Here is a 19,097-nt window from a genome sequence, read left to right as displayed (position 1 = left end):
TTTAGCATTTACACCAGCTCTGTAACTGAAGATATACGGAGGTAGATACTGTCAGCGTTGCGATAACGGCACAATGTAATGTTTTTACGCTGTCATTCTGTTTAATATTCATCAAGCCCTCATTTCTTTACTCAAATGATGATACGTTGCAGTAATATCATTAATTTGTTCCGCTTAGAGAGCATACAATATTCAGCTTATTTTCATTAGTAGGTAACTACTAAATTCTCAGGGCCTCACTTCAAAATAAACTGCAACCTACTAGGTACTCGTAATAGTTCAACTTAAGAAACAACACTGAAAAAGAAAATACACTATAGTTAAAAATATTCTACAAGTGCACATCAACATGCTGTCAAGTGGTGTTTAAAAAGAGTTCGCTGAAAATAATTAAAGTATTTTTGTTTCCACCGAAACTGAAAGAAAAGTAATTTTAGACGTAAACTTTCGGATCAATGACATTAAAATGTTTGGGCAATGGACGCCGTTAGACGGCAATCGTAATTAACTAATTATGGGCTATAATTAAGGTGGGATCCACCGCCGTCACGTTCCGTACTGCTTGCGGAAGACTTTATTACCGGCGTAATTGTTTTTTGTTAAAAACTTGTTTGAACTCTAACAAATTGGCGTTTTTGGCGCGTATAAGCTAATTTGTAAACGCCTATCGCACTTTCTGAATAAAATACGTAACATTAATAAAGCGTGTAATGCAGCACATCTATGGAAAACGATTATAAGACGCGCAAAAAGAAACGCTAATCTGAAAGAGTTCCTTGACGTCACGTTCCAACTGAGGAATTAAATGGATACCTATGTTACAGTCAAAACTCATAATCAGTCAGTTTTGACCGATTGTGATTTTTGACTGCAGATATGAATTCATGAATATTTTTAAAATTCATGAATATTTTTTTGTTATTATTTAAATCCTAAAACGTATTTTATTTTTATGATTTCAATTCTTAAAACAGATTAGTATGATGAAATTCCTGTGTCAAATTGATTGCAAAACCATGACATTAAAACTAAAACATGAAATACTCGAAATGGTACTTACAAAAAGTACCTACCTACATACTAAAATCGCAAATATTTTTACAGTGATTTATGTACCTACTGAAGGCTAAAGTTACCGAGATTGACTGTACTCGTATTAAAAATATCTTTTTTATGAAAGTTCAACGATCGTGACAGTGAAAATGGAATTCATCTGGCTATCACATGTATGTTTACACCAGACTCCGACAATAATGATGAGTTCATCTTAGTAACTGCTCCCAGCTTGCCATAATGTTTTAACGAGTCTGCCAGCTCTTGCGAAATAACATCTGCTGGGGCATTGCTTTCTTACTCAGTTGGGATTACACGGGGCGAGTATTTGAGAACAATCAGTTGGGGGACATGAAAGTTTTAGTTCAGAACTTATAGTTAAAATCAGACTTTTTTAATGTGCAATTTTTTTTGTAGGTACAAGATTTTTTTTTCAAAAATAGCTTGTATTACCAGTAGCAGCTTCAGCACAATAGTATACTTATACGGGAAATCATTCATGTTAAACAAAGGGAAATTATTATGTAACAATATTAAGTATGGATTAAAAATAAATTTTACAAATTTTTCTTCATTAATTCCTTTGTAAATTGAGTTCATTGGTATATAATATTTATTTATATATAATATTTATAAACACATAAATATTATATGTGACCTATTTATTTTATTAAAAGTAAAGAATTAAGAGATTAAGAATAATACAAATAATTAATTTGTAAATATTTAATTTTAGTCTATGTAGGTTTATTCTTAATCTCTTAATTCTTTACTTTTAATAAAACTAGATAATTTTATTTTATTATCTGATTTATTTATTAATAAAAACATTAAACAAATAGAAGAGAAAAATCTGTGCGACACAAAAGCTATTTATACGACCATGACGTCATTCTCAACGATCCGCGCAGCCGTATATACTGTACCGAAATTTCGCCGCTCCGATCATAAGCAGAGTGGCGCAGTGGAAGCGTGCTGGGCCCATAACCCAGAGGTCCGTAGATCGAAACTACGCTCTGCTATCGTGACGATATATTTTTTGGTTTTTGTTTTTTTTTTGTAGAAATTGCATTTTATCATTACATTTGCTTTAAATTATTTGAAAAAAAAAAAACTGAATTTTGTTTTTCTTTTTACTTCCAAGCCATGATACAATCTGGTTAACTCATAGCTTATTAAAAACAAAAACAGAATAGTTTTACACTTTATTGCCTTTTTCACCCCAGTAGGTGAGTGATGATGATGGGCAGGCACTCCCTTTATGATTAGATAGGGTTCGTCCCTCATTTAGAGGGTGGAAAAGTATAGAAAGTAATATACGAAGCGTGGCAAAAGGTAAGGTTATTTTATACAAACTAGTAGACGCTCAAAGTCAAATAAATTATTATGATGACGTAATATGATAAACTATTGAACCGATTTATCAGTCCAATAAATTGCATTCAGTAATCGAAAACAAGCGTGTCATAATTATATCTGGTGTACCTAACTAAATATGTAATTCTAAACTAACTGTTGCCCGCGGCCTTACACTCATTCAATGGTATTTCCATCCTCCACGCTTTAAAATACTCTTCCTAACAGTAAATACATATACAATAGACGTATTTATTGCTTTTTTTCCTTTTAATCCAAAATAATATTAAGAAAAAATAATGAAATTATTCCTACGTTTTCGGAAATATACCTATTTTCTTTTAGAATAAAATTCCATTCTTATCAGATAGAATTATTTAACACACTGCAAAATTGTTACATTTACTACAATATTAATACATGGCTTTAACATAGCGTACATAGTACAACGACATACCTATATTTGAACTAATTAATTTTATTATAACTATTAGCGTAAATCCAACGATAGTTAATCAAACTATTAAATTTTAATGTGTATTGTAGCCGACTGTATTTAAAGTAAGTTTACCAACTCGTACACCCTCAATAGTTAAGCATCTAGCTAATTACATAATGCGCCTATTATTGCCGGGTGGCGCTGCATTCGGAGGTGCAGTGCGCGGCGCGCACGCACGGCCCCTATCAAAATAAAAACGCAAATTATCAAATTACCGTACGTTTGCTTTGATTATAAATAATGGATGCGCATATAAGTTTATGGCTTCATTTGTTACGGTCCATAATCACGAAGGTGCATTCATTCGAAAAGCTAATGGTCGTGTCGTGCTCTCCTTTTGTTGTATTTAACGTCGTGAAGAAAATAAAATTAACTAGTTACTTTTAGTGTTTGGTATTTCTTGTGTCACGTCACATCGGGGTTGAAAAATTGTCAATTTGTTCAGCAGCTCAAATTGTTTTAGTTTAGTACATTTTCAAGTTTTTTTATACCTAAGTAGTTAGGTAGGTAATTTAGAAGCACGTGTAACGAAAACTCATAGCAACAATGTAATAGACTCGATCAGAAAAAAGTTCAAAGCTCTTTACAAAAAGAATATCAGTGTTATAAAAACAAAATACAGGTAGCTAGGCTCAGCCCTCTCACGACGGTAAAAATAACAAATTAAGAGTTTTGCTTTCTCACTCTGAGAGGGAAAAATGAATTTCTTATAAGGTCTACTAACTTGTTATACATATTAGCTAAAAACGTATGTACCTAGGTACGATAAAAACTTTAGTTAAAGAAGTAATATCATTGTTTGAATTCAGTAGGTATTTAAAATCATGCGCCTTTTTATCTGAAAGAATCTGATGTAGTACTTCGCTGCTTTGTCTTTGGTAGAATATAAATAGAATTTTCAACAAAATCATTGTCGATGAACATTCAAAGTAGGTAGTTGCGATATTTCTTTCGGTATTTAACTATAAATATTTCACTGTACTGCTAAAGAGGTAAGGTAGGTAAGTCTAGTTTAGTCTAATGATATCGGCAAACTTTTACCACAAGTATCTAAGTAGGTACGTGAGCAGGACACTATAAATGTACATCAGACGAGTAACAAAGCTGCACTTAAAATTCCGCACATGTGCAGTTTCATGTAGGGCCCACTGACGGCACGTCAGTCGTTATGCCCATGTAGAGTCGGAGAGAGAAAGCAGAGTCACGAGCAACCACAATGGATTCCAGCATAGCACGCGCGGTAGACGCATGTTACATTGATGTGTCCTACCAGTTGGAAAATAGGAAATAGTTGTGGACTTAACAAAATGATATAACACGTGCTGTAGACTCAGTGTGTTAGCAAACGCTACCATGTTTATTTTATGATAATGGAGATGAGGCATCAATTTAGCTTCTCTCTCCTAGATAGACGATTTGAGCAACTACCTAACTTGTGCTCTCGATTTCAAGCATGATTTTCTTCTGTCACAGAAAGTATTGTCACACATCCCGCGGCCCGCAATGAAAACAAGAACATGTAACTTAAGTGTCCTGAAAGAATAAAGTTCGCCATACAATTTAAATGTTTTTTTCCACCCACTTTGAAGATGTTTTCGTAGCAAGAGAATTTATATACTGGAATATATAAAATTTATATCCCATACATTTTAAATCGGTGACATTTTCAACTAGGTGGATACCTTTTTGATGCTGTGCTATAAATTGACAAACTGGATCTTTGACGTCAAACGGTCAGTAATGGTTATAATTAAAAACTTAATTGTATATTTTATTCGATACTTAATTGGAAATAATACAAGTAGTACCTAAGTAAGCATTACAAAGAGCCAAGCTATAATATTCTGAATTGATTTACCGACTCGTCAAGCAATTTCAAGACAATATCCAGACCACTTGTTCCAATTGAACTGGATTAATCATCAAGAGAGGAATGTTTAATCGAAGATCATACAACCTAGACCTAATAAGATGTGTAGTTAACATAGAACAGGTCATTATATACGAGTAACTACCTTAATACGTAATAATACAATAGTTGTATACTTACAACTGCTTTACTACTTTGTAAGCATACCTACTCTACAATTAATCAAAAATGTCATAATGATAATAAATAATTATTTAAACGTGACGAAAATGTTCACGAAAAGCATCGATGTGCCTGATTACATGTTAATTTCTTGTTGCGATGGCATCATTATTCTGAATCGAGTGTTTTGTAATTTAATTATAGCCGATTTCTCAGTATGTGCATCACTGAACGACCACCCATACCGTGGATAATTGATTTGGCGTCATAAGTTCATAACCCATATTTGTATGCATACGCTTCAGGCAAAGGATACACATATGCATATGCCTACATAATAAAGACATTCAACAAACAAACTAACAAAATTTAAAAGCAAACATACCTATTTCTAACCCACTCGACTAACAGCTATTTCTTATCGATATTTCTAAAAGTAACTGAATGAACATTATTAACCAAGCCACTAAATTCTATTTATCTTCGTTAAAAAGTACTTAACGTGATGTCTTCAATTATTAAATCAAGTCTATATGCGGGCAGAATTATTGTGAAAATGGTTTTATTAGTTAACAACGTGGTATCTTAATTTGTAAGAGAGGGTTGAGTTAAGAAATCTGAAGTGACTAACTGTATTCACTCTACATATTATTATCGATATAGTACCCACCTATAGTGGTATGAGTTAGTAGTCTAGTAAATCTCCTCAAATAATGCTTGTTTGTTCAGATAATGAGGACATAATGCCACTAGGCCTGCGGCTTTGTAAGTAGTGTTGAAACTACAATGACGTCAAGTATCTATCCTTACGCAACACTTTTAGCTATGTTTACCAGTTTCGTATTCTTTTAATGTTCATTATTCTACAGACAATATGCTGTATTGATAAATATGCATGAATGTTAGAGGTCCCATATACAGCCGTCGCATGTCCCCAGACTTCGAGCGTTTAAACTAACAGCGAATTCACGTTTTTTGGCCAAACACAATTAATTATGCGTTGTTTCTAAAGTGGTCTCCGTATGTTATCCATTTATGGCGGTAAATAAGACACGACTGCTGCCTTTTCTAGAGAACTTGTTAGACACAATGTACATAACTACTACCTACAAACATCAGCTTTGAAAGGGAAACTTCAGTCCAGTTTTCCTCGAAGACTTTCCTGTGTCTAAGAAAACTAAAGGCTTTTTACCTGCTATTACATACTCAGCCTCTCTCAACTTTTATGACTTGTGTATGGATAAAATGAGGTAATCCTTAAGTTCTTAGAAACAAATATTGTATCCTTTGAGGCTACATGTTGGCACCGCGTAATTTTAACGCTGATAATGAAATGTTTACTGTCAACGCGTCTGAGTTATGCTGCGCAGTGACAACTTAATTGCCTGAAGTGACAGCGGGCAAAGTGATTGTAGTGAGAGAGAAGAGTGACGTGACGAGGGGAGGCGTCGGCGTCGGCGACTGTCGTGTCACGCGGCTGCCGCGCCTGCGCCCGCGCCGCCATCCGTCACGCTAGCTAATGATTTAATACACACTACTTAGAAAAAACTGTGAGCAACCTAAGCATTTGGCGCAGATATTTATTCTAAACAAACGGAGAAATCAACCTCTTACCTTTAAACAGAAACAAATAAATTTTTAAGCACCCAAAGCTTTCATGACTTTTCAAAATGAACGAATGAAAGTAGTTCGGGGGATTACAAATTAAGTATAGAGACTCCCTTTATTTCATGATTTATTTCACTCGATCACATTTTAACTTTGATGTCCCGTTAAAAGTGGTGATCTAATGACATTGGGGACTTCCCTATTAAGTCACAAAAACCACTCTTTAAAATGCTTTTATCTCAAGTCAGATCTGAGCGAAACGCAGAGGCGCCGTTGCGGAGAATATGAGCCATGAAAAAAATTAGAGCACCATAAAGGTGTTTTATGACAATCTCAAAATGTGAACAAAATGAAACGAAGCCTCCTTGTGAGTGTCTGAGAAGACTGCGAAAAACCTGAAACATAAGTAGGTATAATAGTATGTAGAGTGTAGAGTTTGAGACAAGTAAATAAGACTTAGATACCTATAGGTCATTGAAGGGTGATAGGGGTTTGATAAAACTTAACTTGATGCAGAATTTGTGCTAAACTTTATCTAACTAACATATAAGTACCTATTTACGAAGAAATAAGAGCAGTTACAGCATGTTATAGTTACACAAGTTACGTCAGCGCTCGTCCTTAGCGCCACGGCCGCGGCTATTCGAGATAACATCGGCACTAGGTGCAGTGGGTCAACCTAATTCACTTCGACGGCGATATGTGTTGTGCACCTTCTACTCCGGCTATCCTACCGAGACCCCCCACGTGGCCGCCTCAACCCACAGTTACCATCGCACAACCTACTCCGACATTTGGGATAATTGGCCCCATTCGACCGTGAATAACTGAGATACTGGGCAATCGACTAATTCGATGGTAACTAGATTACTGCAGGTAGCTACGGAGTACAAACGATGTAACTTCACTCACTTATCCCGCTTAATAATACCTTGGAAGTTTGGAACAGTTCCAACCACAACTTAAACTGATTTATATCAATTCAAACCCGTATATTCAAAACTGTATAAAAGAAATCATTTATTTGTAATAGCTCGGAATGCCACGTCTTTAAATATGGCGGATAAAATCAAACCAAAAAACTAATCCCTCGGGAACGACCGAGTGCCGTTCCGGAGAACACGTTCGAATAACTCTAGCGGAGTCTAGCGTTTCTGGCTTCACCTTACAATGATAAATTAATTTATTGCTGCCGTGTGTTGTTTGTTATGGGGGATTATCAATAGAGCCCCCTTCGATAGGCGAAACAGTTCGGTCACCGCACCCACTTGAAACTAACTACGCGGGACAATTTGTCGGCTAGAAAAATACAGTCAAGGGTTATTTTGCGGTTGCATTGTGTTGAGCTAGAGTACCATAAATCACGCACGCCGCACTTCTAGTTCGGAGTAAAGAGTGCACCAGGTGGCCACAACTATTTTTAGTGTACTGTTTATGAGCCAATAAGAGCATACAATTTATTTTACGACTCCCTTTCAAACGATTTGATTCATGGGTAGGTGACGTTTGGAATATGTTTATGTGATATTGTTAATAAGAGACTGCTATAATTGGGAAGTGGTGGCTAACTTTAAGTGGTCGCTCCACAGGCGCAGGCGCACACCGCCAGCTGCGGGGCATGTTTTGCGAAGCGTGATATTTTTTGCCTGGCCTTCTGTTTCGCATTACTCGTTTTGAATTTCAGTGAAATCCTATCCGACAAGAGCATTGTTGAAAAGTTGATGACCTCTAAACACCGAAAATAGAATTCTGCTCTACCTCTCAAATGTTTTGTCACAAAACAGTTTTTGGCTCTACCTATCAGTCACACTGCCCGAAATTTACCTTTCACTGCTGATAGAGATACGTTAATGAGATAGGGTGCGACAAAAAGTGCTAGCGCAAAAACACCGAACAAAAAACCTTGTCCCTTGAATAGTGACAAGTGAGCATAGATTTTACGGAACATTAGTAACGATTGTCATCGGTGGAGACGTAATTATGTAGTGGAGTGATCTAATTGCGTACGCGCACAATGTGCGGCGCTCCCGCGAATGCAGAGGCATCGCCGCGCGACTGCCCCGGGACCGCACTTCCGGTCAACAAACGCTTTGGGCAGTTCCGCCGTTGCCCAACATCCGTTCACGATCACGAATAAATTACAAATTAGTAATTAACTTTACAAATTCTGTGGAACGGTCCCTTGATTAAGATACACGGTATTAATAACAAATGTCAACGTTCCTATGATTTTTTATGTTTTAAGCTACGGCCCATTAAAATTGTGTCGTTCAAAATATCGTCGTATAATTTAAACCGAATTCACAACATGTGTATATTTTAGCTAATAAAGAAGCCGTATGCACAACCGTATGTTTGGGTTTTAAAATGGATGTTTTACTTGATGGCGTAATAGTCTTAAAGGCGATGATGAGTAATCCGCCTAAATCGGCTGGGCTCTCGAAATGGACCCAAACAATGCGTCTGACAAAGAGCTTTGTCTGTCATCGGGCGTATGAGAAGTAATCTGGTTCCCAAGCGGTGCGTACGCGGCCTGATGGAGGTCCTCGAGGCCGGAATGCCGTAAATCATCGTGCGCGCCGACGCCGCCGCATAGCGTGAACGAACAGCGCGTATTGTCCGTCCATAAAGCACCAGCCATTCAATTCCAATTCTATTTTTAAATGACTCTTTGCCTATTTGAATAAACATCTGAAATAAGCGCAGTTATTATCAAACACAATTTATTTTTACGTTGGTGATAACTATTCGATGGAATAATCCCAGCAAGAGACCAGCTCCGGTCTATAGCAGAAAAACTCTCAAACCACGAACGATTCAGAAAGAAAATAAACATGACTCAGGCGGACTGATCAAAGGTTTTTCGTTACCTACCTTAACCAGATAAACACCTAAAAACGTGTCACTTATACCGTAATCATTGATACAGTGTTGAATGGTGAGCAGCGGAGCGCGACGAGCCGGCGCGATGTCCGTGATCACAGCCCAATGCAATCCGATACTGCACCGAATTGCGTAACAATCGATAACATCTCAATTTGGTCGCAAATACCTGGACCGTGCCAAAGCTTTGTATTATGCGCCTACTGCTAACCTAATAATTACCATAGTTATCAAACTGGACTCTAGAAGGAGCAGGGTTCCAATGGAGCAGTGCAGTTTGAGACCACAGACTGTAGTAGAGTCTAAATAATATAATGCTTGGATGGGTTCTTTAAGTAAAACCGTAAATTCTGGCTACAAGGCCGACAATATTTACATCTGCTGAGACAGTGACAATATTAATTTCATACACTTTCTACTCCGCAGAAAATAACGTCTGTTGTCTAACACCCAATCGATTCGTCAAGCTTCTGTAGTAAGATTTTTCTCCTAACGTAATCTATTGTTATATTGAGCAATGAGTGAAATCAGTGTAGGTACCGTTACTAAACCAACGAAAACATCTAAAGAATGAAATTATGTGACTTGTTCTCCACACATTATGGTGATTTTCCTCGCGAAGATTTCCACATTCTTTCAGGCGTAAAATTTCTATTTTAGCAGACATGGCTTGAATGGCATGAATTTATTATTCGTGTCTGTAATAAACTATGATTAGAAGAAAATACCTAAATATTATGATAAAACAAAAAAAATCAAGATTATGTCAAAAAAATCAAAACAAAACGTTTACCACATCGATGATAAAAATAAATAATCTCAAATTAATAAGACGTCTCAATTAAGAATAAATTATGGGGCTTAATATGCGTACGATTAATATCTCACAATGGCCGTAGAACAATAAGGGCGGCACATGGCTAGTTAAATCAAGCGCAGTCAAAAGAGCCGCCGATGAAAGGTTTTATTGTTCTTCAAGCTGCGTGCGCGCACCGCACATGCTACTAATTACTGCGGATAGATAACGCGCGAATGAATGCACCACCATGAAATCTATAGCTTCACTAACTATAGTATAGTATACTTGCTTCACCACGAATGAAGAGATATATTAAGAAAACCAACGAGAGCAGAAGGATTCACGCATGTGTGCATCACACCACATACATGGGCGTTTGCCATACGTTATTGGAATCGGATTGTTTACCAGTTGCCTTATTACGTAATCGCGGAAAATATAAGGCATATTTTCCCGAGGGAAGATAGAAGGAACTCTATACATTCCTAAAAGTATCTAATTTAGTTATTTCTGGCTACTTGTTTATTACAAAAGTTAGTCGATATGTTTCAGGATCGTTTTACAGATACGCCCTCGGTTAGCCGATGAATATGCGATGACACATTGAACATTTTCTTTACCTTGCAAAAGTAGGTATGTATACCTAGGTAAGTGGGCATATTTTATTGATCTTTTATCTAGACATTATGTGGTATGTAATAGTCGTAGATAATCACGAGGCCACATTGAATGAAATATATTACGACTAAAGAGAAATACTCTAGCTCCGGAGGACAAACAAGCAATAATAGAAATAACTTATCATCACTATTCTATGAGCGGTTAGAAAAATAAACAATAAAATAATAATATGGTAATAACGCTGAAGATCTTAAGCATTCTGTCTTTTTGTGGAAAATGAATATTGATCCACGTGAGTAAAATATGTATGTACTATCATAGCTACCTATACCTACTTACTTATACCGCACCTACTTTACCTATTTATACCGCAAGAACAGAACACAGGTAAAATTTAACTAAACACGACTTCGTTGACGAATTGATAAAGAGCGATACACACAATTTGATCATCATCATCACAATTAAATGACTTTATCCCATTTTAATGGCTTTTGTGTGTGTTATTCAGTTATTGAATTAGGTGACAATGAACCTGAGCATGTTTTTGGAGGCGCGCACCTACCGTGGGCGGGCGCAGTGACGCTTGCGCAAGACCTGGGAAGCGCGCATACGCTGCGACAGCTACCGACATACACCCGCGGTCACCCGCCACACATTAGCATTCTACCGTTACCTCCACAAGGCAACATAACCATGCCACACATACCAAATACAACGCTAGATAACAAACATGCCAACAAATTGTTTATGGCATCGCAATGGTTAACCGCGTATTAATTTATAATCAGCCCTCGTTCCATGCCTTTATACTTAATGACGGGATAGGTGTGTGAATAATTAATTTTATCACGAATCGCTTTAATTTTTAACAAGCAATAAGCATTTTAGACAGAACGACAATCATTTTAGTTGGAGTGACAATGATTAAATATTTATTTCTAACGTGAATTAGACCACAAATGCTTGCTAACAAGCTGCCTAAAGCTTAAAAGCCTTCAGGGAAAATCAAAATAATAAGGTAAATAGGGATGAAGTAGAGAAATAATATTACAAGTAAAACTCACTTAACATTTAATTTCTTTAATATTAGGTACGAGTAGATCCGAATGAACGTAGCTGTTAACGTAAGACACTATATTCGTAGTCACCATCAAAGCGCTGTCGCTACTACACAAAGCTCTCTCCCATTATTCCGGGAAAAGATAAGTAGAAAAAAAGAAACCGCGCAATATTTCATAAAATATGCGATAGTGTTTCTGTGACAAACCGAAAGGCCAGAATTCATAAGGCAGCCGCGAATACCGCGGGCCGCGCGATAACATCGCGTTACGGGTGACCCCGGCTTCTGCTACGACGCTTTTTTCCGCTCGCCGCGATATTCAATATTTGATAGCATCAGAATAAAACCACCAAATAAATAAATACCTACTCTCATAGTACGAGAGCCCACGACCAAAATTTTTGTCTCATAGCAATACGGCCAAAACCGCATCAAATCGATAGATACGATTATCCTGAACTCGAAAATACCAATATCAGACATTTTCCGCGTAGCGTTTGATCTGACCGAATTTTCAAAATTGTCAAAGAATTTTACCGAACTGCATCATAGCAATATGTCTGATTTGCAGACTGTAGTTGAATGATAGTTCTGAGATACCAGAAACATATTTTTCAGACGTTAGTGGTGTATCAGGTAATAATACTTTTTCCAAAAAAAAATCCATCAAAATAATCATGTGTAAAATTAAACTTGTCCTGGCTCTACATTCTTTCATTAATTAATGTCTGTTGCTTTTCAGTTTGATTCTTACACGACGTGAGTAATTTAGTCATGTAAAGTAAAAAAAAAATAGCTGTAAGTTTGATAAGAATTTCAAACTTAAAAGTTTGTTTCAAGATTGCATTTATTTATTTCATAAAGTTCGCGGTTAACGCAGCAATTATGGCCTTTTGTGCTTGTCGTTTAAACGACATCCCGTGGGAAGGAATAGTTTTCTACTGTACAGTGCAATTTGAAGAAAATAACTCTAAAAATTGTTCTTTCGGTTTCTTAAATGGCGGAAAACAATTGTATAAAATATGAATAAGGCTTACGCAGTAACTGTACCATGGCAAATTCTAGTGAGACGGTATTTATATTTAATTACTTACTGCTATATCAATATTCATGAGCAAACATGCCTTCTTGCTACAATAAGGGGGCGTCCATAAATTACGTGAGACTTTTAGGGGGGGAGGGGGTCAACAAAAACCTCACTAAATCTCACGTAGGGGAGAGGGGGGGTCTCGGAAAATATCACGTAATTTTCCCCGCAAGAAATAGAGTAAAATTTTCAGAAAACTGGGTTATTGAAGTAAAAAAAAATATTTTTTTATGATGATAGTTAATGACAATTTATTCTAAACCGTCTAATTAAATTAAACTAAAAATGCCTCCATCTGCATTTGTGAACACTAAAGATGCAGAATAAATGTCGAAATTAAGAAAATTCGAAATTAATAGAAAACGTAATCGGCATCGCTATTGCGTAAAAAATTGGCCAAGTGCGTGTCGTGCCACGCGCAGTGTAGGGTTCCGTAGTTGTCTGTCGTTACCACAATATATTTCAGAAGCAATTAGGTACTTCATCTAAAGTCACTTTTCATATTTTCTTCTCAGGAATTTTTACTGGTTAAGAAATTGTATAATACATGAGTCAAATGACTATTACTCTTAAACTAAGTAATGTACCTATCTTAAGTTCTTAACCGTTATAGTTTTTCTTGAAAAAATTCATCCCCACTTTACATGCAGGGGAGCTACCCTAAAAAAATTTTTTTTTTTTTTTCAAAATTTTATTTTACCGTTTTGTCGGCGTGATTAATATACATACCTTCACAAAATTACAGCTCCCCAGTGCCAATAGTTTCCAAGCGAAACCTCGTACAGACAGATAGACATATCGAAACTATAAGGGTTTCTTGTCAAGACTACGGAACCCTAAAAAATGGCATTACATACGTATGAAAATATGTATTCGTAGTTAAAGTAACCAATAGTCAAATTTGACAGATGTCAAATGACAAGTGGTTAAATAACAGAAAAAAAATGTTTTTATAACAATGTTTAACTTGACTTTTAGTACATTTTTTAACTACACGGTTTTTGAAACAGGGACGTGCGCGATAAAGTTTTTCTGTGACGGACAAGATTTCACGCGGGCGAAGCCGCTGTATTAGTTTACATTTTATTAATATTTAATCATTAGTAGCAATATTTAACAATTAGGTATTTTAACTATGAATCAAAAAACTGGTCCTAGGTTGAAGCAATTGCTTGTCTTACTAAGCGACGGGAAGCTACGGAACCCTGCACTGCGCGTAGCACGACACTGGGTTACTGATTTTTTCATATAAATCTAATAGACTCGAAGCATAGACATGGCAAAATAGGCATTTTATTAAATATCACGTGAGATTAGGGGGTGGGGGAGGGGGTCAGGCAAAATCTCACCAAATCTCACCAAGGGGGGCGGGGGGGTTGAAAAATGGCCAAAATTGTCTCACGTAATTTATGGACGCCCCCTAATTGCGAGTCGTGATAAGATCTCTATATGTATTTACCTATCATAACAATACTGACATTAATTGCATAATGATGCGATGACGATGATAAATTAAGACGTAAGTTTAATTTAAGACAGAATTTAATCTATGTTTTTATTAATTCCACATTTGGTAGACAGTATTCGATTAAATTTTATTTTTTCGGTACATCCAAAAACTTACGTTATTACAATTACATTAATACTAGATAGAGATTCTGCTTATTATTTTCCGTAGGTACAGTCGAGAGTTCAGCGATAGGTTTACGGTTATGGTTAAACTATCGATTTGTTTTTTCACGCAATACAGCTAAAATTTAAAAATATTACGTTAAAATCATTTAATTACCTGTCATTGGCGAACTTTTACCGAAGAATCTTGTTAGCAGCATTAATTAGTAAATTAATTAAAAAAACTATTTACCTGCAATATTACTTGCAAAGGTCTGCTCACTCTGCATGCGGGTGCGGGAGGTTCGTATCCCCAGAAGCAGTTCCAAGGCATCTTTGATTAATTATTTTTCATTATTATAAGTAGAGACTAATGATCACATTTTAGGAGCACATTAATACGAGGCCTCTAGTTTAATAATAGTTCGAATTATTTTAAAATAGTTTCTTTTCGTAAATAGTAGCGTAAGTTTTGCCGGCATAGGCGAGAGAGCCGCGGGCATAGGAGCGGGCGGCCGAGACACAGGCGCGGTGCGACTGAGCCGGGCTGGCCAGCTGGTCCGCACCGCCGCCGCTGGCGACCGTAGATCCTACCATTGACACCAGGGACTCATTCAAACCTTACAGTGACACCATCAGATTTTGCCCCATTTTAAAACCCTTGTCGTACCTTTAATTTATTAACGGATCGCGCTGATTATATTTGAATCTTGTTTAACAATCAATGGGAACTGTATAATGGTTAAAATCTTTAACTAGAAACGTTCAAAATATAATTACAGTTATTGTTAAAAGGAAACAGTACAGCAAACTGTAGTTAAGCTAACTGTTTGAATGTGAAAAACACAGTAGAAAACATCAACCTAATTAACTAGGTTGTAAGATAACTGTACAAGGACGATCATTACCTACTTTACCAGCCTGCATGATTGTTCAATATGTTCGTTTGAAATTGGAGGTAACTTAAACTGAAGGTTTGTCTATGTTACGTAAGCTATCCAGTCTCTACGCTTTTCCTATTCAGGTCTATATTACAATTTCGTTGCAGATGGTGAAAAGACGCAACTCTACTTCTCTACATTTCTTGGATTGTTTTTGTTATTGAAATTTCTCATTTCTACATACAGTGATTTATTTTTGAACCAAGTTTAATGCTCTCGCTACTTGCGTGTAATGAGTTTAGCCGCCTATTATTAGCAAACCGTGTCCATTTGGGTACTTCCGGCGTCACAAATAGAAAGCCATTGCGTCAAATCATTATTGTCACCTTAGTAACATTTTAAGAATATCAAATCGAAATGTTGTTCCGAACTTTAATGGGTTGTAAAATAAAAAATCCATAAACAACTAAAATCCTACAAATCCCAAAGCTCTTTATCTTTATAGCTGAAACAAGAAGTGTATTAGTTGATAGAACTATAAAGTCCCGTAAATTTCTCACAAGTTGACCGCTGATCATGCTCTAATATCGAGATATTTTTATGGCCGTGACATTAACATGCATACAACACTTTAAATCCATTAAAACATCTTCGGGATTATGTCGGGCTACCAGCTTTATCTTTGGGCGATTGTAATACACTATAAGTCCAAATTGGTCGGGCTTAGGGAGGCCCTTCGCGTATCACATATGATTTTTGTAATGGGTTCATTGACTAGCTCTATCTATGATTGTTTCTAATAAAACCGCTGGCGTGAGACTTGACCAGTAATGCAAGCGTATGCATTCTATTCAAATAATGTGTAAGTGAAATACTTAGAACTTTTACCGCGTTTTAAAGAAAAATAAGGCAAATTATAGAGTTCCGAAAGTAGAGATCCCAAAGTTCTGTTTTGGTATTCAGTTTGGTTGCAGGACCAACATAGAGGTGAGTTGGTACATTTCAGATTTCAGCGAACGTTATTATTGCCCAATAACGATGTGTCAAAACTTAATTCTTTATTGTTGGGTAACAATCAGTAACTAATTAATTATTTTGCGCATCACAGAATTCATAGACCCTTAGATGACAACAGGCTAATGCAGTGGTTGCAGTGGGAATATCTAGGACTACTAATCTAAGTGTGTAGGTAAGTAGGTACCTACTTAACTTGTTACTAAAAATCAAAAAGTCTACCTTCTTGCAAGTTACAAAGCTTACTTACCTACTCATGCAAAGTTTTAGAACTTACTTTTATATGTCTTTACTAATTTAATTAAAAAAATAGCCAGGTAATTAATCAATTAGTTAGGTTTAATTAATTATTTACAATTTTAAAAAATCACGAACCTTCAACACCAAATGCAGAGGCGGGCTGACAGCAAGGGGCTGCTGCCGGTCCCGCGACCACGGGCAGCTCCAAGGCATGCTGATATTGCGGTCCTTTTTACGATCGGTCTTTGCACTGTTGACCTCACAGTCACATAACTTTACACACAATCACAACAATCGGCATAATATCAGTTACATTACAATTTTATTATACTTAGCCGATGAATTTATTATTTAAATTAGTTACTGCTACTTTTGATTGTTGGGTAAGTATATTCGGCGCGATTGAGGACGAACTCGTGTTGGTGCGAAGTCCGTGCAACAGGATAACGGGGTACGCATGCGTGCGTGCCGCCGGGCGCGCGACTCGGGACTAGGCCTGCGAGCCCGGCTTCCAGACGGAGTCCCACACGGTCCTAATCGCTCCCGAGTTGGGTCGCGCGCACGCCCCCCGCCAGGATACGGGTACGGGCCAGGATCAAAAGGTCCAGACAGATAGGTAAATACCGTAACGAATTCCAATGTTCTTTGATTTTGAAATGTCAATCAGTTTAGGAAGAAATACAATAAGCAGCTTTTTAATCTCTAAACACTTCCAAAAGTAAAACAAGAATGTCAAGGGTCTTATACGCAGGGTGCAGTTAAATTAACGCCAAACAGTTAACATTAGTGATTTTTACCTTCTCCTTAGAAAACGATGGAGGTCAATATCAACGGCAATTTGGTGTAGGTATCTAGCTAGTGGTTGCTACCCGACTACTACTATGCCAGAGGTCGCGGGTTCGATTCCCGCACAGCACAAAATTGTGTGCATTGAACAATGTCAACAAAATTTCATTTTAGGTACTAGTCGAAATTACAGCTGAAGTAGGTAGTAAAAGGGACAACAATAATGGTTATATTGCCTATCGATAATAATCGCCGAATATCGCTTTATCGCGACACCGTAGACTCGTAGAAAACGCAACTCAGGAAAAGCGGAAACCCACTTCCGTTTTTTCTTTCGCTCTCATCAAATGGTAATTCTTTGCGACAATTCCGCAAATGCATTTCATTTTATTGATGTGAATACACGGTGACATTTTACATTGAGACCCTGAATCCTAGTGTACAAACTGTATTTCAGGAGCCAAAAAGGGTGGAACTGTGGCCCCCACTGTAAATACATACTTCCTTACTATCAACTGCTTACAAAGAAAATAATTTATAAATATAATATAGATACACTTATCTAACCACCTACGATTGGGCAGGGGCTCTCGTTAAATAATACTGCCGCAACAAGTCCGCTCATCCGCCAGGCAAATTTAGGCCAATTTGCTGCAAATTCAGCTGACCTCATCAATTAATTCACCTTATCGACAGTATTCTATGTTAATTAAACTGAATTAGCATTGCCTACGGTCAGAAGGTTATTTTCACAAACCGAATGATACTTTAGTTTAGTTATCCAGAGCGAAACTTTATTAAATTGTATTTTTTTAAATAATATATTGGTTCTTATGTTGGCATGAAGTGACTACAAATCACAGGTGACGACAAGGTAGAGCCAAAATCACCTCATCACACTGAAAATAAGTAATGGGAAAATGTGACCACCTACCTACTATTCTTTGCAAACAAACGGGTTAATCGGAACTGGCACTCTGCTGGCCATTGAAGAATTAAGAGCTCGGGGTTAGATTTCATTCCTTCTATTTGAAAATTAAGTTAATAGTACGTAAATTAATTGTCACACATACCTGCTCCAGGACCAGTTGATACTCCTTATTTTTACGCCACCCCAATGATGCCAGCCAGTTCTTAAACATTTTCATGACGAATCGCACTAATGTGAGAACTGTAATGACTGAGATAGCTATCAATAGAGCTAAAATCAGGTACACTATTGAATACTCGAAAAGTATTGGATTTTCAAAACTTGTATGGGGTTCGTAGGCTACCATATCTTTGTAAGATTTTTTGGTTACATCGGCTAGTTCGAAAATATAATCGTGCATGAATCTGAAGGCAGCCTCATTGCACCGATGCCTACGAGAGGACTGACAGAGTGAGCCTGTTGCCCAATGCTACCTAGGTATACAATGAATGAACTGCTAATTTAAATTAACGCAGTGTTAAAATGAAACGCATTGTAGGTAGGCAGTTAATTTAGAGTACAAATTTGAATTAAACACTTCCCTTAGATGTTTTTTTTGCAAACATGAACATTAAAAACTTTTGATTAAATCAT

The 19,097-nt window shown here is 36.8% G+C and overlaps 1 protein-coding gene and 1 non-coding gene across 6 annotated transcripts in view; one reads left to right on the top strand and one right to left on the bottom strand.

Annotated features, from left to right (window-relative positions):
- Positions 1-18,693, bottom strand: part of by (focal adhesion protein tensin) — a 114,813-nt gene extending 96,120 nt beyond the window's left edge. For 2 of the 5 annotated variants that reach the window (XM_028303431.1, XM_028303430.1), the window contains exon 1: positions 18,607-18,693. In XM_028303431.1, the coding sequence (XP_028159232.1) occupies positions 18,607-18,681 (75 nt within the window). In that variant the 5' untranslated portion in view covers positions 18,682-18,693. Of the gene's footprint in view, positions 1-14,865; positions 15,138-16,882; positions 17,244-18,606 lie in introns of those variants that run through there. The other 3 variants (XM_028303434.1, XM_028303432.1, XM_028303435.1) reach the window with 2 other exon arrangements.
- TRNAM-CAU (transfer RNA methionine (anticodon CAU)) lies at positions 2,004-2,075 on the top strand. The gene has a single exon. It is a non-coding gene; the product is annotated as a tRNA-Met (tRNA).
- Positions 18,694-19,097: the final 404 nt, after the last annotated feature.

The sequence above is a fragment of the Ostrinia furnacalis genome, unplaced genomic scaffold (assembly GCF_004193835.3).
Source record: "Ostrinia furnacalis isolate ACB-3 unplaced genomic scaffold, ASM419383v2 OfSCF1242, whole genome shotgun sequence".
In the NCBI taxonomy this organism is placed as follows: Eukaryota; Metazoa; Arthropoda; class Insecta; order Lepidoptera; family Crambidae; genus Ostrinia; species Ostrinia furnacalis.
The sequence above is the reverse complement of the archived record's forward strand: the minus strand, read 5'-3'. Positions and strand labels throughout refer to the sequence as shown.